The sequence below is a fragment of the Propithecus coquereli genome, unplaced genomic scaffold, assembly GCF_000956105.1.
Source record: "Propithecus coquereli isolate 6110/MARCELLA unplaced genomic scaffold, Pcoq_1.0 Scaffold473, whole genome shotgun sequence".
NCBI classification, from domain to species: domain Eukaryota; kingdom Metazoa; phylum Chordata; class Mammalia; order Primates; family Indriidae; genus Propithecus; species Propithecus coquereli.
In genome coordinates, this window is record NW_012150541.1 from 1,028,135 (window position 1) to 1,052,094 (window position 23,960).

The 23,960-nt window shown below is 45.5% G+C and overlaps 1 protein-coding gene across 1 annotated transcript in view; it reads right to left on the minus strand.

Annotated features, from left to right (window-relative positions):
* The window catches only part of DOCK1 (dedicator of cytokinesis 1), a 484,728-nt gene that overhangs the window by 90,966 nt on the left and 369,802 nt on the right, over positions 1 to 23,960 (minus strand). The window contains exons 30-31 of the mRNA XM_012655364.1: positions 10,085 to 10,163; positions 5,432 to 5,532 (exon numbers count right to left, since the gene is read on the minus strand). Coding sequence (XP_012510818.1) covers positions 5,432 to 5,532; positions 10,085 to 10,163 — 180 coding nt within the window. The remainder of the gene's footprint in view (positions 1 to 5,431; positions 5,533 to 10,084; positions 10,164 to 23,960) is intronic.

Consider the following 23,960-nt stretch of genomic DNA (forward strand, 5'->3'; position numbering starts at 1 on the left):
CAATAAAGTTCTGTGGCTTCAAGTCACTGTTTGTGTTCACTGTGACGCCAGATGGACCTAGAAAACTAATACGATGACCCTTTAAGGTGACATTCTGGACCAATACAGGGTGAGACCCACGGCTTGGAAAATGCTTTCTTCAGGAGCTAGAGGAGAATGAGAAGGCCTAGGCCTGAGACTAGGGGCGCCCCATCACTCAATGTTGGATGCAAGAGGATGAACTCGCTGACAGAACAGAGATGGAAAACCCAGCGTGGAGTTCTGACAGCTAAGACAGTGCTCAGAGACCGGGGGAGGAAAACAGCACGGAGGGATGTGGGGAGAGCAGTCCAGAGGAACAAGCACCCCCGTTCCCTGATTTAGGGCTTGGGGGCAGTGCCCGCCTGGCCTGGCTGGAGGTGCTGGTGAGTGCAGGCTCTGCCACCGGGTCTGGAGTGGGTGGAAGGTGAGGAAATGAGAGCGGAAGCTGGACAGAGCGCCTGCGAGGGCTGAGCTATTTCTCGTTCTCCGGGTGGTGGAGGGGTGAGGGGCGACGGGACCAATGGGAACAAGCCTTGTCAGACACAGGTCTGATGTGACAGGGTCCTGCCTGTACCGGGCCTTGTCACATTCAGCAGGTACAACGTCACCAGTGCACGTGGGACACAATTAGCTTTTCCAACATGAAGCTGGCACAGCATTATCACTTGTTAAGTCTAACTCCCTGGGTCTCCTTCTAATTCGTGAATTTATTGTGAATAATTTGGGTCTTTTGGGGAAAAAAGACATTAGCACAGACATAAATCAAATTGATCATATTTCCTGGTACGGTCTGCAATATATAATTGCAGCTTCCGATGAGGTCACATTGCAAAACGGGGCTCGCGTAGCATATTTATTCCCTTTTAGTTTCCTTAATGGTAGTGTCTATATTTTACTGAACACATGGAGTTTCTGAGCCCCGTGTTTGGCAAGACGGAGATATTTTTGTTAGCGCAGTATTTGGGTCCGGTTGTGAAACCTGTCCTCTTAGAAGGTCGCAGACTTCTCTAGTTACAAAACAACAAAACAAAACAGGAAAATAGCCTGGGGACTGAAGGGGGAGAGGAGCTTGTGAACGGTGGTCTCCAGAGTAACCTGGGCTTTGCATCACACTTTACCCTCTTGTGCTGAAACTTTTGCATTAGCCCAACTCAGAATCCCTTCCACTCTTCCGGAACAAGGTCGGGTCCTGAACACGGAAGCTCCTCCGCGGTCCTGTGTCACATCATCCCATGTCGGGACACATGGTGTCTTGCATACTAAAACTGTCAGGCTGGCCACTCAGCACAAGTCACCTCTTTGACATTTCAGTCATATGTCCTGAGCCCCAGTAATGGCAAAGGCTGGGGCTGGGAGGGAGGTTCAGCATTCTGTTGACACCTCTGTCCTTCCTCGAGTCACGAGCACCAAGGATGTCTGAAGGGTGAGCCGGTGACATTTTCACATTATGGGCGTTGATTCCTAGGGGTTATTTCCTCTGTGGTTTACTGGCAACTCCTGCACTCAGTTCGGGTTTGACATATTCAGTTCTCTGCGTGGCAAGGCCCATTCTTTTGTGCTACTCCCATGCACTTTGGGGACTGTCTCTGGAATGAAGATTCTAATTATTTCCCCAACCTTGGTCCTCGGGAAGACACGGAGCTAAACAAGAGGGAAGGAACAGGCAGATCTTCTGATGCTGGAATTTTCTACTGGTTTGAGCCACAGTGCTGTGGAGCAGGCAGAGGTGAGGAGCTGCAGGGCTTTGCAGGAGAAAGGGAAGAGTGGGCTGGGGGTGGAGAACTTCCCACGCAGATGCCTGCGATTGGATTCACGAGCCCTATAGTAGAGGACACGCCCGTATGGAGACAGTGCTGAGGCTGCTGAATGGGTGTGACACGGCTCCACCTGTGGGTTCCCTCCTCCCAATTAGGTGACATTGCAAAACCCCAATGCACCAAGCTCCAGTGAGCTTCAAGTCGGCACCCAGCTGTTTGCTCAGGGCTGTGGGGTCGATTCCCACATCAATGGCCCCCCATGGCTGCCCCAAACTCCAAGCCCCCCAGGCCCTGCTATTCCCTTAGGTTCCAATAATCCAGAGCACCTCTTTGCTTGTATATTGCGGGCCATGCCCTTGGGGACTCTCAGCCACCTTCGCCACCCAGTCCAGAAGTACACGCTGCCAGGAGGCCTCTGGCTCCCCAGACCGAGCCCAATGGGCCCATCTCTCTGCTCCAAAGCCCTCGGTCCCCACCCTACTCATACCTACCCCACTCATTATTTTTGCTTCTCCACTGCCCCACTAGACTGTGACCTTCCTCACCATGAGATCTATATCTCACCCCTCCGTCCTGAGCAATAGGACCGTGGACTGGCTGCGCACAGAGTAGGCACTCAGTCCCTTTCTACTGGACAATTTTAAACAAATCGAAACATTTCTAGGCACTACATGTGCCTAGACAATTTAAGCATTTGGGTAGGATGTCTTAAAATATTTCTTATGCAGGTTTTGCTATTTGGAAATCAAATTTGCAGACGGATCATAAATGGTACAAGATGTATCAAGCGGCATAAAGCATATAACAAATGCAGGTGACCTGCACAGCATGTTACTGTGTTGAACACTGTGGGCAAGTGTAACGCAGGTGACCCATGTAGTTTATGCTGCGTGGCCTCACGGGTCAAAACAGGTTTATCTCAGGTGTGGAGAACACTTTGTCTTGGACATTGCGACACACAGAGCCCATGCCCCAGAGAGGCCCCTCAGACTGCACGAGGGCCTGAGGCTGTCCTGCCAGAGTCTCCTAGGGACAACTTCTGAGATGCTAAGGTTTTTGTCCCTGGGGGAATCCATGAGAACATTTCACAGAGGGACTACAGAGTCTCTCGTTACCACAGTTGTGTGCGAGAGAGGCCTAAAGCCCCAGTTAGAGGTCCTGCCCGGCTCTTGAAGGGGAGACACCAGCTGGCTGTGTTTAATTCTCCTTGGCTTTGAAGCCTCTGAATCCACATGACTATGTGAGAAGCAAACATTTCCTCTGGCCTCCAGGCTCTGTGTGGTTAACGCACTTACTGATGTTGCTTAGTTAGGCTGTTAACACTCACACCAGCAACAGGGAGGGCCCAGTGTAGAGCTACCCTGCTCTGGCTTGAGGAGTGCTCAGCATCGAATTGTTTTATTCTAACCACTGCCAAGGAGATGCCAGGTCTTTAGAGGCAGATTTCCAGCTTAAATTCACCCCTCTTCTCCCACAGGCATCTGCGAGACCAGGGAGTGTGGCGTGCTTGGCAATGAATGCATTCTGAGACGAGTTTAGATGCCAACCTTGCCCCACAGTGAGCCCTGCCCACGTGCACAGGTGGTTCCACCTGCTGTGGCCCAGCTTTCCTTTTGCAGGACGGAACAACAAGGGACCTGTGCTTCAGGGAGGTGAGCGGGCACCACGTGAGTCGTGCTGCGTTGTGCTGAGTGTGTGCTGTCGTTATTGTTTCTGCTACAATTCCCATCACCAGGGCATTTCAACTGCGAGGACAGCAGCAACCACAAGCAGCCCTCCTTCACTTCCCACAGGCCCTGAGGGGATGTAAATTTCCCAAAGCAGGAGCCTGTGTCGGGCCAGTCTCCAGAACGTACAGCCTGGAAAAGACTGTCTCTTGATGCTGTGAGCTGAGGCGAGCGATAAACACGCAGGTAGGCTCCAAGGGGGCGGGCTGTGGCTGCTGCTGCCACAGGTGGGGACCCACTTCTCCTGCACCATTCTGGGTGCCTGGCTCCTAAGTGCACTTCTCTTTTCTGAGTAATGATCACTGTTTGCATCGATGGTGAGTAGACAGGAGTTATTGAGGCAGCTTGAAAGAAAGACGGCCAGGTGGAAGTTGAATTTTAGTTAGAGGAGCACAGACCAAAGGCATGAAGGTCCTAAAAGCAGCACAGGTTAAAATATTGAGCTCTGGACACCTAGATTAGAACACTGCTTTGCCACCTTCTAGGCTTGGGGTTGGCCAAGTGACTCGATCCCTCTGCCTTACCTTCCTCATGGAAAATGAGGGTGAGAAGTGCACCTAATGCATAGCTTTGCTTTTTAATGGTTATACGTGGAAAATGCACACCAAGTGCTTAGAAAGTCACCAGTACATAGTACACACTCAGTAAATTATTTGCTGAAATACAGTCATGCTTCATTTAACGATGGGGATACGTTCTGAGAAATGTGTTCTTAGGTGTTTGTCATTGTGCGCACATCACAGAGAGTACCGCACAAACTGTACAGCCTACAGCACACCTAGGCTGTGTGGTGTAGCCTGCTGCTCCTGGCTGCAGACCTGCACAGCACGTTGCTGTGCTGAACACTGTGGACAACTGTAACACAATGGCAAGTATGTGTGTATCTAAACATAGAAAAAGGACGGTAAAAATAGCATTATAATCTTATGGGACCACTGTCATATATGTGGTCCATCGTTATGCCAGGCATGACTATAATTCTCACTCTCCAGGGATATGTGCTTTCGAGTTGTCCTGCGAGTGAGATACAGGCTCACAGAATGCTAGAAGGGCTGAGTAGCTGCCACCTCCTGAGTCTCCCTCTGGAATCTCTAACTTGGTGAGCGGTATGGAAGTGGCCTGGCCTGGGGACAGTCAGGATGTTGCAGAGGTATTATAAAGCGACAGAGAGGAACTGATGACTCGGCAGCATGGGGCAATTTCAGAACTTTCTTCAAAAGTACTTACAAAAGGGGCACCCAGAGCAGTGAGAAATTAGAGAAACTGAGGCAGAAAGATAGGCAGCAAGGCCCATATGTTGGAAGAAAACCCATGTAAGAATTTTTTTCAGTCTCGATATTGGACCAGGAGCAGTGTAGGCTACAGAGGGGGTTACAGAGCCGAAGGAGCCAGGCGAGGACCTTGGCCTGTGGGGAACCTCTGAGGAGTTTGCTTACAGGGACACAAGGGGCTGGTTCAGTCCATACACATCTCCTGCCCAGAAGACCGGAGTTCTCTGCTGCCGGGGAGGAAACCACCGACAGCTCCAAACTCACAATGAGTTGTTCAGCAATCCCAACAGTGCCAAAAGCTTTCATCAGAAGCTTCCTTTTTAGAAGCTGAATTGGCAAATTAAGCAGTAAAGTAAACCACATGTGGAATGACATCAGAATCGTGGACGGCAACAGGAATTATCTCTGGAAACTCGAATTCTGTGTTGCGCTAATAGTCTCGAATTACGTGACTTGGAGCCACCAGGGTGAATCCTGCAGTTTCAGATCTCGATTCCCGGGTGAGAAAAGGCAACGCTCCATTCATGACTTAAAACCAGGCTTTCACTGCACCGTGATCACATCTCAATCTGTACCAAGCTGGCTTAGAGACCACACGGAAATTATGCTAATCGCGATGGAGGCCGTACCGCAGCATCGCTGGACGGGAACTCACTTGTTAAGGATCTTGGCCCTCTTGGCGCTTGAGAAATTCTCCAGCTGCAAGGACTCCTGAGTGAGGAAGGCAACCGCCAGGTGAAAGTAGTTGTTCCACAGCTGAAAACCAAAAACAGGAGATGCTAAATTGTTGAACAGCTTAATACGGGATCTCAAAAATGCTGAGACATTTGTCGTTTGCTCAGCACACACTTCTGAAACGTTTACAAAAACACATCCACTACGTATTTAATATAAATTGCTAACCAGCCGCCCACGGTGTGGTTCAGGGCTGGCACGTGGGCTCTGAGGTCACAGATCATGTTCTCAAGTCCCTGCTCTGCCACTTACAAAGACAACTCAAACCTCTGTGCCTTGGTTTCCTCACTGATAAAATGTGGATTTCAACAGTATCTCCCTTCTACGGCTGCTGGGAGGATCAGAGGATTCTGATACATCTATGCAGAGCCTTTACGGCAGTGCAGAGCTGGGGGCAAGCTCTTCATAAATGTTAGCTCTTATTATAGTATTATGAAGACTGACGAATAGTACAGATTTAGATAATTTATCACTTTTTATTATACAGAAAGATCATATAAATACTAGAGAATTAAGGAAAACAAATGTAAAACGAGCAAACATTTCATATTTGAAGGGTTTATGGACTGCATATATGTGCTTTAAAAAGACAATGGTCTTTACAAGAAATTTGTGGATGTTGCTTTTCTTGTTTACAAACCAGGGATAATATTTATTATATCAAATGAGACAGTTGCAAAGAGTTACATAAAAGTAAAGTGTGAACATTTTGACTATTTTTAATTACCTATGAAGTAAGTGAGAATTTAAGAGGCTTTACAGGATTTAAGAAAGAGACCGTTGGGCTTCCATTTACACAACACTTCTCACAAACTGCGCGATTTCTGTAGTCACCCACCAGCTCGTTTGACTGCTGCAGAGCTAACCAAGGAGGTGCTGTTACCCTCATTTCACAGCTGAGACTCGGAGACTTGTCCAAAGTTACAGGTGACACAGACAGAAGGAAGGTGTGAGCCGTGTCCCCAGGCTCAGAGCCTACACTCCTTCACTGCCCACAGAGTGGCTTTCTTTTTTGGCCTCTTTTATAATGAAAGGGGTGGCTCCAGTCAATAAAATACAAATTGTTCCTTTTGTTTTGGTTTTGGGACTGACAACTCCCACCTATTTCCTCCTTGCCGCAGTGCTAGCAATACCCATGGGCCATGGTTAGCTGCATTCTGAGACTCAGCCAGGAGCCCAGCTAGAACAGGACCTATGTCTGCACGGACCCAGAATATACCTTAATTTCCACCTGCTTTATAAACAACACTAGGGGTGAGGGATGACAAATTACCTGTGGGGTGCGATGCACACTACTTGGGTTACGGGCACACTAAAAGCCCAGACCTCACCACTATACAATGAACACATGTAACGGAATGCAGCCGGTACACCCAAAATCTATTAAAATTTTTGAAAATGTAAGAAGAAAAAGAATGTAAAAAAAAAAACCCAAAATAATAAAATATGAATGCTTCCTTTTAAGTGACAACTTCACTAACTCCTAATTCTTTTTTTTCATTTATATGACCAGGACCACAGTTGAGCCAGAAGCATGCGAGACAGTAGTGCTGTTCTTAAAGGCAAACAGGCAGAAATTAAAATATGTTCAGTGTCCGTGTAGTTGTGGGTCCTGTTCTGGTCAGTGCCCTGATTGTGAGTTTCAGAGTGCAGTGGACAGTGGCCAATGAGTCCTGCTAAACCCTCTTCAAACAACACCACATACACATGTCACCCTTGCCGGGGCAAAGCTCTGTGCTGGACGGAAAGAGCCCATTGCTTTCACAGTGTTTGGGCTCACGGTGAGAGTCCAGAGAACTCTACCCACAAAACAGCAAGGAAAGGCATCAGTAACCGACATGCTGAGAAAAAGGATCTACCCCCTCTACCCAAAGCAGCCACAATTAAAAACACAGGAATCCATCCAGCAAGTCATATGCAAGACTGATATGGAAACCAACCAGAAAATCTAACAAGGCCATACAAAAAGATCTAAATACCTAAATCCTGCAGTATAGGATGGAAAAAAAAAAAATAAATGCTGCCAAATATTCCCTCGAATACCATAAAATTTCCCCCGAATTTATTTATGAATTCAATGGAATTCCAATTAAAATGTGAGGGGCATATTTAAAAAAAAAAAACTCAACTAGCTGATTTTAAACATCATATGGAAGAGGAAATGCACAAAAATAGCCAAGATAATTTTTTAGTAACAAACTAATGGGCATGTCTTGACTGTACGAGCTGGGTAAAAAGGTATAGCGATTAAGCCACGAGGGTAGTAAGAGAAAATATAAGTGATATATAAATACATCTGCAATTATGTTAACTACAGCATTTCAGATCACTGAGGGAAGATGTAACCTATTCATGAAGTGATGTGGGGAAATTTGAAGTTAGACCCTTACCCCTAAGACAAACTATGGAAATCTCAGATAGATTAAACACCCAAAAGTAAAAAACAAACAAAAAACCCCCCTCAAAACTATAAAGGTATTAACAGATTCTAACTACATAAAAACAAATTTATATTATAATACTGAGGCAAGGAGAGATTTGTCAAGCAAAACATAAAACGAAATAGTTACAAAAGAAATGACAGATTTGGCTACAGAAGAATTAAATATTTCTATACGACAAGTATAAACACATGACTAGGCTATATCAAGAATTCCAACTAATAAAAAAGGAAGACAAACAGCCCAACAGAAAAACAAGCAAAGGAAATGATCGGACAGTTTACAGTAAAAACCACATAGCTGGCAATTATTCTCAGGCTAACTAGTCATTGGAAAATGTCAATAAAAACAGGAAATAACAATTTTCAAGAAATTAGTATTGAAGAACATTCTAGAAAGTGGCGTTCCTAAGGAAAGTTGGTGGCATTGCAAATGGCTAAATCATTTTAGGAGGGAACTTTCTCATTGTCCATCAAACTTAACACTTCATACCACTGGCCTGCAGATCAGTGTGTGCTACAGCAGCGCACCGCAGCCCTCAGGGCAGCACGGCTTGCGAGAGGGAGAAACCGGAAACAGCCTATAGGCAATCAGTACAGAAATGTTGAATAAATGTTGGTACCTTCATACTGTGGACTATGACAGAACTGAAAAACACATGGAGTATGATCTGGTTCATGTTAAAGGCCAAAAGAAAACATGCACAGCCCCACATAAATGCTTATAGCATCAGGAAGAGCACACAACAATTACTTAAAAGTAACCCCTGCGGAGGGGGAATGAGAGTCAGCAAAAGGGTAGGAGGGGTTATTTCATGCTTTGTCTGATATACTGAGTTACCGTAAATGAATAATGAAAAATATTTGTTATGATTTATGAAAACAAGCATTAAGTAGAGAAAATGATAAAAATTAAAATTATAAAAAGGAACATTTCTAGATATATAGTGCCTGATATATTATTATACAATTATTTTCTATAATGTTGATAAAATAGAAATTTAAAATTAAAAAATTATAAAAGAAATAAAGGCAGTGCAGGGCATGGTGTGCACACCTGTAATCCCAGCTACTTGGGAGGCTGAGGCCAGAGGATTGCTTAAGCCCAGAAGTCCAAGACCAGCCTGGACAATATAGCAAGACCCCATCTCAAATTAAAAAAAAAAAAAAAAGAAAAAGAAGAAGGGCTAGCATAGGCACCTTAGAACTTAATCTAATATACTAAGTATCACATTAGCTCTAAATTTTCTGGAGCCAACGGCAACAGGAAAGTCGATGGCTATCTAATTTTTGTTATCTGGTAACACGTTTTTGTGCTGGATCACCAACTGGGTCTACATAAATTCTGCAGGTTCCTTCTCAGTGAATAATCTTGCCCAGAAAATTAACATGCCATTTGCATCTGGGTGCTTTTTTCCCCTAATTTGCAAACTTTAGTAAAATAAACTAAGTCATAATAATGACAAATAAAATCGTTATTAGCAGAAACATATCCAGAATATAATGGAACCGAGAGCCCCAAATCCCAGATGCACAGTAAGAAATCCTGCCAGGCAAAACCAACCCTTATGGTGAGCGTGCACATGTGCGCACAGGCACACACACACTGCATGCACGGGGAGCACCTGAAACTGATGGACCAGCTGGCGGCAACCCTGCAGTCTAGCGGTAGGGTCTTTGGCCCCGTAAAAGCCACTGCGGGTAGCACAAAGCCGGGAGAGAATACCAGGGGAAGACAGTTCCCAAAGCGAGCTGAGCTCAGTAATGCAGACTCACTCTTCCTCCTTGGCTGGCTCTTTGCTCTCCACAGTAGGAGGGACTGAGACAATCTTGGCAGGCACAGTCACCGAGACTCCAGGGCCTCCCTGCTCAGAGTCCCTCCTTGTCACTCTGATTCAACAGTTTCTTTCTGAAACAACCCTATCTCATTCCTTGCTAAATTGAGCAAATACCCTGAAGGGATAATTTTCATTCCTCAGGTTCCAATAGTATGTATTGTAAATTCCATTTCTGTGCCTCGGATGGGAGACCAATTAAGTTCAAGGATTAAAAATTCTATAACATATTGGCACAGACCCGCAATTTGTTTTAACGCGACTTCTCCACAAAGGTCGTGTCTACCTCTTCTCTTACCTGTAGCTCAAAGTTGGCTTGATCCAGAAATTTTTTGTTCAGCATATCTGCATACTGATTAATTGCTCGCAGGAAGACTCTGAAAGATCAAGAGAAAATTACATAATTACACACTTACGCTCTGGCGCTTTGGTAGGTTTGGCATTTCAATTAGATACAATCCCAGACTGTCTGGAATGTGAACTCTCCAAATCTGGCGCAAAACTGTGAGGTTTTGCCAATGAAAAGCCTACAGAATTATATGTAGAAGTTCTCCAGATTAATCAAAGAAATTATCACATGCAGAATAAAAGAAAAAGACCAAAATAACAGCTTCTGAAAGTCACATTTGAAAAGTATCACTAAAAAAAAATCTAATTTAAAAAAAAGGAAGAAAGAAAAGGTGCAAATTAAATCCTTTTCTCAGGTTGTGATGTCTTAATGTTATATCATTAAATTGATCTTTGCTTAGCGGCTTTTTAAAGTCACACATGTAAAAGCTGTCTCACACAGGAGCTATTACGCTTGCAACGGCTTGGTGCAGTATCACCAGTACAGCTTACCACTTTAGTGTCATTTGTCCTACACTCTGCATGCTAATTTTGATCACTACTTACTTGTTTAAGGTGAATTAAAAAGCTTTAGCAAATATAAAAGTGATGACAGTAATTTTAGCAAGAATTTTAATTCCTAGATTCATTGGTAATATACAATTTTAACATCCTTCAATAACCATGACTTTTACTTTTTTATGATGAAATATGCAAGTCTGGCTGTCACAAATGACTCCAGAGTACTGTCTTTCACAGGCTTGTTCATTCAGTAGATTTGTTTTATAACCCTGGAAACTGTCGACAGTGCTAAAGCTTAGTCCAGCTACTTTTTCAAAGACCCTTCTCCCTTTGCACAAAGGCAGGATGTAAGAGGAATTAGCATTAGGTCACAGATAATAAACTTAATTACACTTTCTCTATTTAGACAGCAGGAAGCAGCCAGAGTGTAAGGGAAATCTAGGTTACTTACTAGTAACTGCTGCTCTCTGACAACATTATCTCTTTAGCTAAGTGCCCTGGAGAAGCTCCCCATGCCCTGGCCATCTCAGAGCCGCTAAAAGGCAGCGCCAGGGAGAGGGGAAGAAGGATTCACCACCTGGGGTTTTAAGGAGATCTCTGCCACCACCTGCCACCACCAACTCCTGCATAACACCCACCGTCATTGCAGACTCTCACACGTATACAGCATGCAGCACTAAGACAGGGATGTGCAGACATCACTTCATCAAGAAACCTATCATCTGGATCTAGGACCAAAACAGCTGTGACCAAGGGCCCGTGACAGGGTTTGCTATCTCAGTCACTAAAGAAAAACTGCAGATGGAGTGATTTGAGTTCTTCCCTGGGGACATTAAGATATAACCAGAAAGGAGGAATTAGTACCTTTAAGTGAGCATTAATGGAAGGGCATGGGGAGCACTGCCTTGTCCATTAACCAGGAGCACAGACTGGGCGGCAGCGGCCATCAGCCACAGGTGTGCCAGAGGTTGCAAATATAGGATGCCCAGTTAAATCTGAAAAATAGCTCTTATTGCTGAATTCTGTCACTGAAAAAAAAAGTCAAATATAGGACATTTAGGGCATCCCGACAAATGAATACGGGACCCAGGACAAAAATGACAACGTTCAGGGCATGCCTTGTATCCACAGGATGTCTGGCATCTCCAATCAGCTTTCCAGTCTCGGGCTGGGGTCTGTTGTATCATGTTCAGCCCTCAGAAGTACAGGATACGAGCTGCAGAGATGTTCTGCCTTCCCCACCTGAACTTGGCAGCTGTGTTCAGACAGCCTCTGGGGACGTGCACTGTGTTAACCCCAGGAACCACGGAAGATCTCCCAAGTGTCAGTGGGATACAACAGCTTCCCGTCTTGACAAGGGAGGGCTCTCATGAGGCACGAGAATACTGGGCTATGACCACTCACACTTTTTTGTTTTCTCTTAATTTTAGCCTTCAGCTTTAGAACTCTGCTATTCACTAAGGCAGCGGTCCCCAACCTTTTTGGCACCAGGGACTGGTTTCATGGAAGACAATTCTTCCATGAGACAGGGTCGGGATGAGGGGAAGGCAGAGCTCAGCGGTGATGTGAGCGGCGGGGAGCGGCTGTAAATACAGACAAAGCTTTGCTCGCTCACCTGCCCACCCCCTCACCTCCTGCTATGCGGCCTGGTTCTGGTTCCTAAGTTTCATGGAAGACAATTTTTCCACTGACAGAGTCAGGGGGTGGGTTGGAGCTCAGGCGGTGATGTACCACCTGGTTCCTTACAGGCCTTGGCCCAGGGATTGGGGACTGCCACCCTAGAGTACTCTAGGTCCTTATGAGCTTAAAGAAGACACTGTCCAGCCCTCCATGACAACAATGACAAATTTACTAGAGCATGCATCATTATTACAGGGTAATTATTTTGTCTCAAGATAGCACCCAAATAGTTGCAGTATGCTACTTCTAACTGAGCTCTGGAACAATTTTGGCTAGTTAAATATATTTCTTAAGATGATTATTTTTTAAAAAAATATGCCATGCTCAAATAATATGAAGGTTCAACAAAAACTTCCTAATGAACTGACAGCTGAGAAAGTGCAGTGCTGAGAGCAGATTCTATAATTTAGATTACCCATAAATGTTTTAAAAAGCCAGGGCAAAAAACAAATAATGTGGAATGCACGTAGCATGAGGGAAACGAGAGGAAAGATCAAATAAAAAACATAATCAATGCGGTAAACAAAGACAAGCAGCAGCTCAGGATCAATCAATCGAGGGCTGTGTCACTTCCACAGAATCATCCGGGACATGCAGAAATTATATCCTGCAGTTTACACTTGGGGTTAGAAACAGAGCTAGGCCCCTGAGTCCACTTGAGGATAAATCGATTATCTAACCAGACACAAAGAAACATGCACAAAGACTTTTAGGTAAGAATATCTATTATCTACTGTAATTCATAAGTTATTTCCAATAAATGTCAAACTAGGGAAAATAAATAAGAAAAGCATATTAGAAGCTTTTACATGGCAATCTGCTTACAGCTGCAGAGGAATCACGAGCTATGCCAAGCGTCTGGATGGCAGGATGCCTCATGAGACCAAACGAAGGGCTCAAGACAGCTCAAGATCACAGTCCTCTGCGAGGAGGCAATCGTAGGGGGGCCGGGGTGTGAATGGGCTTGCCTGTCTCCGCATCCGGATGACTCTATCTGTGCTGGACGCTGTCGGGCCGGGTAGTGTTAGGGAAGCTCTCCAGACTGTGTCACTAGCAGGTATTGCAAGGGCAGTGACCACGTCTGCTTGTTCACCCAAGTGCCCTCAATGCCAAGTCAGCTTCTGGCACATGGTCTCTGCTCACTAGGTAACTGACACAGGAATGAATGAATGAGAGGATGGATGGATGGATGCATGAATGAGCTGGCCCAGAAGATCAGGCTCCAAATTGGAGGGCTCAAGGAGGCTAGAATATTTGATGGCCTCTGGCTCTCCCCAGAGTCCTTGCATTCTGTGTAGGTTTTCTGTAGTGGGATCCAGCTCTTTTTAGGTTCTCATTATCCAAATTTCTCATTAGGCATTTGGCGTCTGTGGCTGGTAACTGTTCCCTCATCCTCTCCACCTCCAGAGCTTATTCTCTCTTCTCCTTTTCCCTCCTGGAACTTGCGCCTTGATGGCAGGAACCTTTTCTTTTACATATCAGGACCACCCAGTGCAGCCAAAACGTCTCCTTGCCACTGTGCATATCCTGGAATGCTTTCATCTTAGGAACCGTGAGTTTATTACTAACAGAGCTCTCTGAGTCAAGGTATGTCCAGAACCTCCCACAGTCAAAACAAAACAAAACAAAAGCTCCCGGAGCCTGCTCCAAGGAAGAGGTGGAATCCACCCTCTGGCAGTTGGGTTTCTCTTGATTCTGTCCATCCAACACTGTGGTGTGTAGGCACCAGGACACAGTGAACAGAGGCCACACGTCACGCAGGGAGCACGAGAAGATGCTCCCGGGACCGGGGACGGGGGTAAGGAGGGCACAGTGCATACAGGTGTAACTTCTGCTCCCCCAGCAAATGCTCGAGAGAAGAGACCAACCACCCTGTGGACCAAGCGCAGTATGTCTAATTCAGAGCCAGAAGAATTCAGTAATTTCTAAAAAATCAAAACTCGCGGTGTGAGAATTAAATGCTTTCATAGATGCTGTCACAAATGGTCAAAATGATTGAGAAAAAGGGTAAGCCTGTATTTAATAGAGTCCTTTTCATTCATTTTTAATCTATGGATGGATTTATTCATAATCTAAAATTTCAGGAAATGAAACCAAACACATAAATAAATACGGCAGAAAGTGTCACAGGCAAATTACGTCATCTGAGAAAGATTCAAAAAAGCCATGAGGTCTTAGAAGCCTGTAAATTTTATTTTTTATGGCCCGATGGAAAGAAACATCATCTCCCTTTTCTTGGTAACCACTTCCTGTCTCTGGGAAGTGAGAAGCATCATCTTTATGAAACCTGCCATGTCATTATCCATTTTTAAAAACGTGAGGCCAATGGGAAATGCTGACAGTTCATTCCCCGGCCCAGGCAATTAAAACAACAAAAAATTTGGAAAGTTCTCTTGACTTCCTCCTCTCCACTTAACCCTGTAGCTCCCACGAGACATGAAATACTGTTCCTTTCTGACAGTGTCAAACATGAGTGTAACTGTAGCCTCCACAAACACATATTTATACAATTAAAGTCTTAATTCAATTTTATCTATCAGTCTACTACGGCTTCATGTCCGTGTAAACAGTAAGCTACACGACCTTCAGAAAGTTGCTCAACACCACAGAGAAATGATGAGCATGTGAGGTATGGATATGTTAATTAGCTCACTCCACAATGTATACATATATCATAACATCACATGGCACACCATAAACACATACAATTATTATTTGTCAATTAAAAGTAACATTTTTAAAAAGCAATGTTAAAACAAACAGACAGAGTTGCTCAAATCTCCAAGATTCTCATATTTCCCACCAACAAATGAAAATACTAAACTACAGCCTCTGAGCTCCCTGGAACTTTGAATCTATAGGTTTTGTTTGTAACTTTGAGATGAAAGGTAAGAAAGGGACATCACCACAGGATACGAAGCTATTTGAACACTGTGATCTCACTGACACTTCACAAAATGTTAAGTCACAGTTGGTGAAAGGTGAAGACATACTCTGTGACTTCTACACTTTTGGGAGACAGAGGCCGGTTGCAGCCAGCAGGGCAGGGCTCTGGCTGCTGAAGGCACCCGCCCAGCTCCAAGCTGTCAATGGCATGAAGTTTCTGGGGCAGGTCCCACCAGCCTTGCCTCTCTGCCCACATCCTCACTCTGTCCTTGGACAAAAAGGGCAGGGAGATGCTGCGTGGGCTCCAACAGGAAATCCTCTCGAAAAGCTGCCTATTGGAAAGCCACGTGCACGCAATAACAGTAGCATAGTCCTAAATAATTACGTGTTAATTGAGTAAGGGGAACTTAGCAACTAGAAAGTAATCAGGAACCAATTTCACTATTACACGCTCCTGGCACAATTACAGGCCCCCAAATGACTTTATTATGACAGAGCCTCGGGTCTTTCTAGCATCCCTGTTACTCAGTGTTTGCTGCCAATGAAACTTGGAGACGAGGGGCCTCATTACTACGGAGGGAAGATGTGGAGAAAGGCGCTGAACTTCCAGTGGATTACAAAGCACCACTGCTCAAATTGGGAAGCTGCAGGGGTTTTTTATTCCTTCCCTAAACTTACTTTAAGTTACATAATTAGCTTGTACAGTTCAATACGAGGGCATTTAAATACCTCTGGCATTAAAACAAGTTGCTCCGGGTGGGGGATGCATCTTTTAACAAAATGTTTTGCTCAAAATGGGTGGAAAAAAAGGAAACAAATTAGAAGTGACAGATTCCATCCCTGCAGAACAACGAGTCAAGTAACAGTAGCTGGAAATTTGCCATAAAATGATTTCTGCATAATTCAGGAACGCTGGAAGAAGAGGCAACTTAAGGTGAAGTGATAAAAGAGATGCAGAGAACGTCACCTCAATTAAAAGGGCAGGAGCGAGAAGGAGCGCTTCACTTCCGCTGCTCAGTCCCAGCACATCCCTGTAGTCGGAGGGGTGGCTCTTCTGTCGAGGCAGTGACCAAATAGGGTCAGCGGCTTCCTATTGTGGGACCTCGACTGGGAACCAAAAGCCACACGTGCAGAAAGAAGGGATGTCCAGGAAAGACCCCTGGTGTAGGAGGGAGAATGAGGCATAAATCTGGGGGCCTGGGTGGGACCTGCCTCACATCTTTGGGATTTGGGAAATTGTAGGAAGACCAATGTCACTAGAATGTTCTGGGAATGAGCAGGGTTGGGGGCACAGCCCAAGGAACACTCAGGGTCAAGAATGCCAATGGATTCAACTGCTATTATGTCCAGTCTGTATTAAAGGGAGTTTCTTTTTTCCAACATTTCCTAATTTTTTTTTCAAATCAATAAAGACTTAAATATCCATCAAAGTCTTAACTAAAACCCAAACTGCCCTGAACCTCTCTGTTGGGAAGGCGGCAGCTGCAGGCTTGGGCTGTGATGCTACTGAGAATACAGAGGATTCCCGGGGAGCACCTGTCCGCTCTGGACCTAGGTCACGCCATCTCCGCGGAGGGGTCTCCACAAGCACAGCCACTAGGCCCCGTCTACTAGTCTGCCCCTGCTAGGGGAGAGGCACGCTGGGCTCGCTCACGTCCCGGGGGTAGGGCAGAGCAGGACAGGACCAAGCTCTTGGGCCCACCTCGGCTGCCTTCCTTGGGGACTTGGATCAGCGTGGTCAGCACAACGCAAACGAATCCCCGTAGCTGTTTGGCTTTTACGTCACATTAAGAATAATTTCCAACATACACAGAAGTGGACAAGAGACCCATGTGCCCTTCACCCAGCTTTGACAAGGAGCATCTCTGCCAGCCATTGTTTCATCTGTTCCATCTGTCGTCTACCCTCCCACATTATTATTATTATTTTAATGGGCTTCATTTTTTTAGAGCAATTTTGGGTTCCCAGCAAAACTGAATGGGAAGTACAGGTTTCCCATATACTACCCCCACATTAATATCCCCCCCACAGTGGTGCACCAGTTACAAATGATGAACCTACACGACACCCGGGTGTCAGTTATCCCCCAAAGTCCATGGCTTACATCGGGATTCACTCTTGTTGTCGTACATTCTATGGGTTTGGACAAATCTGTAACAATAGGGATTCGCTATCGTAAAAAGTGTTTTCACTGCCCTAAAAATCCTCTTTTCGCCACCCATTCATCCCTCCCTCCCAGCCCCCGGCAACCACTGATCTTTTTATAGTCTCCACAGTTTTGTCTTTTCCAGGATGTCCTGTAGCTGAAATCACACAGTACACAGCCTTTCAGATTGGTCAGTATTACTTTTATAATGTTTTCTAAGTTGATTTGTGCCAGGTTAAGTCTCTTAAAGTTTAATCCATTTTGTAGCAAGGACTTGAAGGCTCCTTTCTAACTCGTCCTGCCACAGAAAGCGCTTCGCTCACACAGAGTCTGTGGGTCATTCAGGCGCCCACCTGGGCAGGCGTCAGGGCATACACTGCCTGCTACTTCTGGCCAAGGCTCACAACGCCAGTGCGTTACTTTTAGGGGAGGCAGGGAAGGCAGGGCAAAGCCTGACTCTAAGCGGCAATCATGGCAAATAAAGCAGGTCCCGGCTCGCCCCAGAGACCCCTGCCCCACCACCCACTGTCGGACCTCCTCCCTCCTCTCCCCGGCTTTCCGATCGCTAACTGTTAGAGTCAGGGCCAGCCATGGGTGGATCTGCCATGGGCAGAGGAGGCTGCATAGGTTGGGGGACCAGGCTCACCCCTCAGGCACAGGCTCAGATTGCCCCGGAAGGTCTGCTTGCTCGGTGCAAGACTGTGCGCCATGATCCATCACTGCAGTATTTTCTGAGTTCGCATATATGGGAATGGGGGCAGGCGATGGCGGCTGTAACAGGGAGTTGAGAGTTTCTGTTTGGAGTGATGAGACAGTTTGGAAATCAGTATCACTACTGATTATTGAACAACACTGTGAATGTCATTAATGCCACTGAATTAATTGCATGCTTATAAATGGTTAAAATGGCAAATGCTGTGGTGTATATATTTTATAATTAAAAAAACATGAGAAGGAAACAGGACATTTTACCGAAACTGTATCAGTGGCAAGTCATGATTTTTGTGTCTGTATCTCTAACCATCAGTGTGACTCAGCTCCACGAATAAAAAAAAAATTTCCAAGAATAAGAATCTCTAACTTTTATTCCCCCGAAGAACCAGGCTGTTCAGATCTGTCTGGGAGTGGGCAGGGCATTAATAAACAAACATTCACAGAGACACAAACAGAAACCTAATGACGTGAGTCTCGCTAGCCCCAGCGCGCAAGGACTGAACTCCACACGGGACAGTGGTCGCCTGCGTGGCATGGCCCCTGGTCTACTGCCATCCCCTGAGGGCCCGTCTGTGCCGAGTCTTTACTCCCCACGGCATCCAGCAATGCAGCCTTACAAAATGTAGTATAGTATAAATTAAACCTCCTAGGGAGCCCAGGAAAAAAAACTAAGCAGTCAGAGGCTTGGAGTGAACTGTATGGTTCAAGGCAGACACTCTTAAAAGAAACTAGGATAGTTAAAAGGAGAAGGCTTCTTTCAAGTTATTTCATGCTCAGAATATACCAGCTTTGCTTAGAATTTATCCTGGTACCTTTCCTAGACTTTGTATGGGCACCGTAATCATTTAACGCACTAGCATAGCTGGCTAGAGGTACAATGCGACTTTGCCCACACAGGAGCTTAGAGAGGGTGTGCTGGGAGCAGCTACCTAGCAGGCAGTGACACTGTCCACATGTCCCTATCCTCACTTCTACTCTCTACTAATTTAGTTTCACTCTTGCCAGGTCTTGGGGGTCTCTCTTTGTGGTGCATCCCCTTGCGAGGATCTGGGGAAAACACACAAAAAGGTGGAGACGTGGAAGGGGCAGGTGCCTGAGGTCACGCTGATCTGTGCCTGATTCATATACCATCATTTACAGGCTGTGCGACCTTGATCAAGTTAATTAACAGCTCTGAACTCCAGTGTTCCTTATCCAGTTCTGGGGAAGGAGATTAGAGGAGTGAGTGTCTATAATGAGCCTGGGTCATACGAGCTGTTCAGTAATCGGTGGCTACTGTGGGGGTATGAAAGAGACAGGAGATGGAGGGCTTCATCATCTTCTTTGCTTTGTGTTTCACAAGAGGTCTACAAAGAATCTTCTCAGCGTGTAGTGGGCAAAGGAGAATTTAGGAGATTAACGTTCATGAACATTCAGCTGTTGTCAAAGCTCTTGGGAAAACAGAAAGTCCTGTAGCTGAGAGCTTTCAGCGCTTTGATGTTATGGTGGCTCAGAACTATTACCACTCGACTGTTGAGCGCATGGGACTTTTTCTAACTATCTCTGTCCATGGAGAGTACATAAGAAAATGCCAGACTTTCACAGGAGGAGTTAACTTCTGCAGGTGGAATTGGGAGCCTGGTGAGGTTTGCTCTCAGGTTCTGAGACCACGTTTCCTGACAGTACTTCAGAGATGGACCAGCCAGGGCTCCAGCTTGCCATGGCTACGCTCTGGCCCTGGGAAGGCCCGCCATCCTGGTAGGTTTTCTGTTGCTGCTTAACAAATTACCACAGATTTAGTGGCTTTAAAAACACCCCATTGATAACCTCACAGTTCCATGGGTCAGAAATGCAGACAGGCTCAGCTGGGTTTTCTGCTTAGGGTCTCAGAAGACTGAGGTCAAGGTGTTGGCTCGGCCAGACTCTTATCTTCCAAGCTCTTCCAGGTTGTTGGCAGCATCCACATCAGCTGGGGTCTGCTCTCTGCTCTTAGGGGCTGCCCACATTCCTTTTCACATGGACCCTCCATCTTCAAACTAGCATGTGCAGTCCTCCTGTTTCAAATCTCCCTCTTCCTTCTTTTGCTACCAGCCAGAGAAAACGCTCCTTTTAAAGGGCTTGTGTGATTACACTAGGCTCACCGGGTAATCTCCCCACCTTAAGGTTGGCTAATTAGTAACCTTAATTGTATCTGCAAGATCCCTTTTCAATGGAGGTACCGTCATCACAGGATAACGCACTATGTTCAGAGTTCTGCCCACACTCCCTCAGAGATTCTACCAGGGAGAGGGTCCTTGGGATCACTGTTAGAATTCTGTAGCCATGCTAGGTTTGCCCCTTTCCTCACTCAGAGCCGCAAAGCTCAACGCCAAACTGGTTTCTCTGGGCTCTTCTCACCTTTTCCTACAGCCCGTGACCAGCCCCAGAGGGAGGCTATCATCACGGAGTTCCTTCCTGTGTTGGCCCCAGTGCTGTTCTCAGCCTCTGTGGCAAGAAGAAAGACTCAGTTTAGTGAAGAGGAGGCTGGAAGATTAAGCAAGAGATGCTAACCTCCCCAGGCGGAGAGAATGCAGTGGCTCTTTCAGGAGGCTGCTGCCTGGCAATCCACCTGTGTCACCTGAGTGACACTTTCTATTAACAGGCATCGCCTTACTCTAAGCCTGTAATGTCCTCTGATTCCAAGCTCATTTGTTTGCTGGATCCAGTGTAGCAACCTAGACCACAAGAGCTCAAGAGCTGAATAATGAATTTCTTTCCCATATAGTTCAAAATAAATGCACCTAAATAGCCATTACCATTTACATAATTCCTCTGGTCCACACTGACAACATGAGGCTGTCCTTTTATAGAGAGTAACCTGGTCCTGCACGTTCAGTGAGGGACCTGATACTTCCCACACCTGCGGTATAACCCTAAGCAGAGAAATATACAACTGAGCAATAAACAACACACCTAAGGTTGGATAGCACCAAATCTCAGAGGTTGGCAGACTACAGCTCATGGGCCAAACCTGTGTCACATTTTGGTAATTCTCGCAATATTTCAAACTCTTTCATTATTATTGTACTTATGGTGATCTGTGACTAGCGATCTTTGATGTTAATGTTGGAATTGTTTTGAGGGTGCCACGAATGGTGCCCATTTAAGACAGAGAACTTAATCAATAAATGCTGTGTGTGTTCTGGCTGCTCTGCTGACCGGCCATCCCCTGGCAACCCACCATTTCCCATCTCTCTCCCTCTGTTGGGCCTGGGCCTCCCTATTCCCTGAGACACAACAATATTAAAGTTAGGCCAGTTGATAACCATACAATGACCTCTAAGTGTTCAAGTGCAAGGAAGAGTCTTACCTCTCTCTCAGCTTAAATCAAAGCTAGAAATCATTAAGCTTAGTGAGGAAATGAATATTAAAAGCCAAAACAGGCTTGAAAGCTAGGCCTCCCTTGCCTCACAGTTGGCTAAGTTGTAAACACAAAGGAGAAGTTCTTAAAACAATTAAAAGTGCTCCTCCAGTGAATGCATGAATAAGAAAGCAAAACAGTCTTACTGCTGATATGAGGAAAGTTTTAGTGGTCTGGATAGATCAAACCAGCCACAACATTCCCTTAAGCCAAAGCCTAATCCCAAGCAAGGCCTGACCCTCTTCAATTCTATGAGGGCTGAGAGAGGTGAGGCAGTCGCCTAAGAAAAGTTTAAAGCTTGCAGAGCTTGGTTCAAGAGGTTTAAGGGAAGAAGCTGTCCCCCCTGATAGATCTGGACAAAGTAAGTTGAAAACTTCCTGGAAAGGAGTCACCATTCTAGATGCCATTCAGACCATTCACGATTCATGGGAGAAGGTCAAAATATCAACATAAACAGGACTTTGGAAGAAGTTGCTTCCAGCCCTTATGGATGACTTTGAGAGGTTCAAGACTTCAGTGGAGGAAGTAACTGAAGATGTGGTGTAAACAGCAAGAGAACTAGAGTTAGAAAGGGAGCCTTAAAATGTGACTGAATTGCTGCAATTTCGATAAAACCTGAATGGATAGGAGTTGTTTCTTATGGATGAGCAAAGAAAGTAGTTTCTTGAGATGGAATCTACTCCTGGTGAAGATGCTGCAAACATGGTTGAAATGACTAAAAGGATTTAGAATATTTCATAAACTTAGTTGATGAAGCAGCAGCAGGGTTTGAGAGAATTGATTCCAATGTTGAAGGAAGTTCTACTGTGGGTAAAATGTTATGAAACACTGTCTTATGCTACAGAGAAATCTTTCGTGAAAGAGTCAATTGAGGCAGCAAACTTCATTGTTGTCTTATTTTAAGAAATTGCCACAGCCACCCCAACCTTCAGCAGCCACCACCCTGATAGTCAGGAGCCATGGACACAGGCAAGACCCTCCACCTGCAAAAAGATTATGATTCACTAAAGGCTCAGATGATCATTAGCATCTTTAGCAATAAGGTATTTTTAATTAAGGTGGGTACCTTGGTTTTTTTAGACATGATGCTATTGCACACTTAATGAACTACAGTACAGTGTGAACATGACTTTCATATGCACTAGCAACCAAAAAATTTGCGTGACTCATTTTATTGCAAAACTCACTTTATTGCGGTAATTTGGAAGGGAACCCATATCTCTGAGGCACGCCTGCATGCTTAAGGAGATAAGATACAACCATCTACCCTTAAACCTAAGAATAGCTTTCACTACTTTCTCCTTGCAAGCTAATTTATCCTTCCCTAATGAACACCTGCTTCCTCTTACTATTCAGGCCATTTGATCTCGTGTATTCGTTCCTGGATGTAGCCAGCATCTCCCTATAAGCAGCCCTGAGCTTTCTTCTCAACAAAAGCCTGGGCCTGAGATTTGGGATTCTAGCCTTGGTTGGTGCTGAGAAGCAGGCCACCATAGCGGTTAGCACAGGGTCTCCAGGCATAGCCAGCCAGAGATGAAATCCAGGCTCTACGGTGACCGGCAACTGTGCAGACCCTGAGGAGTCTCCTTCAGATTCTGCATCTATGAGTTGGGCATCAAAGGGCATGCTGGCCTCCCAGGTGGAGAGGATTCAAATGAGCTGAAATTGCACATCGTGCCTAGAACAGTTCCAGACACACAGCAAGCAGGACGTAAGGGTAGGGAAGTCTGCACCTGACTCTCAAGTACTTCCGCTGAGAGTCATGCTGCGCGTGGTCCATTGGCAGTCAGCCTTAGATCAGAAAATCACGTTCCAGGAGAGTGACTGGGCAAGTGCCTCGCTATCCTTACCTTGATCAAAAGCAGAGACATTAGAACAATAATTGTTATGAATTATTTTCTTTTGTGAACTTTGTGCTTTCTTAGTGAGCATAATGACTAAGAAAAATGGGCTCTTTTTGTTGAAATTAATGCTATGCGACGTACGTGGATGAGGTAAAATATTCTAGGGATGCTCCCTGGTCATGAGTGAATTGTATATAAGGATCTAAAGAGCCCAGTGTCAAGGGACGATGCCCAAAGCTTGGTCCTGTGTTCTACTGTCAGGCCACGGGTTGGAGGATGCTGGTTGCCTAACAACAGCTGTAAGCGTCAATGACTCTCCCCTCCAGAATCTTCTCACCTGCCCCAAATGAGTCATTCAAAGCACATGCAGAGCACCTCAGATGACAGGGAAAGGGCTGCGGGAAGCCTCAGGACAGATGAGTGCACTGATTGTGAAAAACTGTTTTTCATAAATGTCTGTGTGTGTGGCAGACTTTGATCTGGGACTTTCTTTTATTATAACCTGGTAGCAAAGCGGTGAGAGAATAGCTGCCTTACACCCACATCTAATGACGAACAACTCACAGTATCTCCAGAAAAAAAACCCCAAAATCTAAAGATTGCCTTCAGTTAGATCCCAGTGGTGGAGCTCTCCCCCTTACAGAGAGGCATGACTTAGCACCAGAAGGGACTTCAG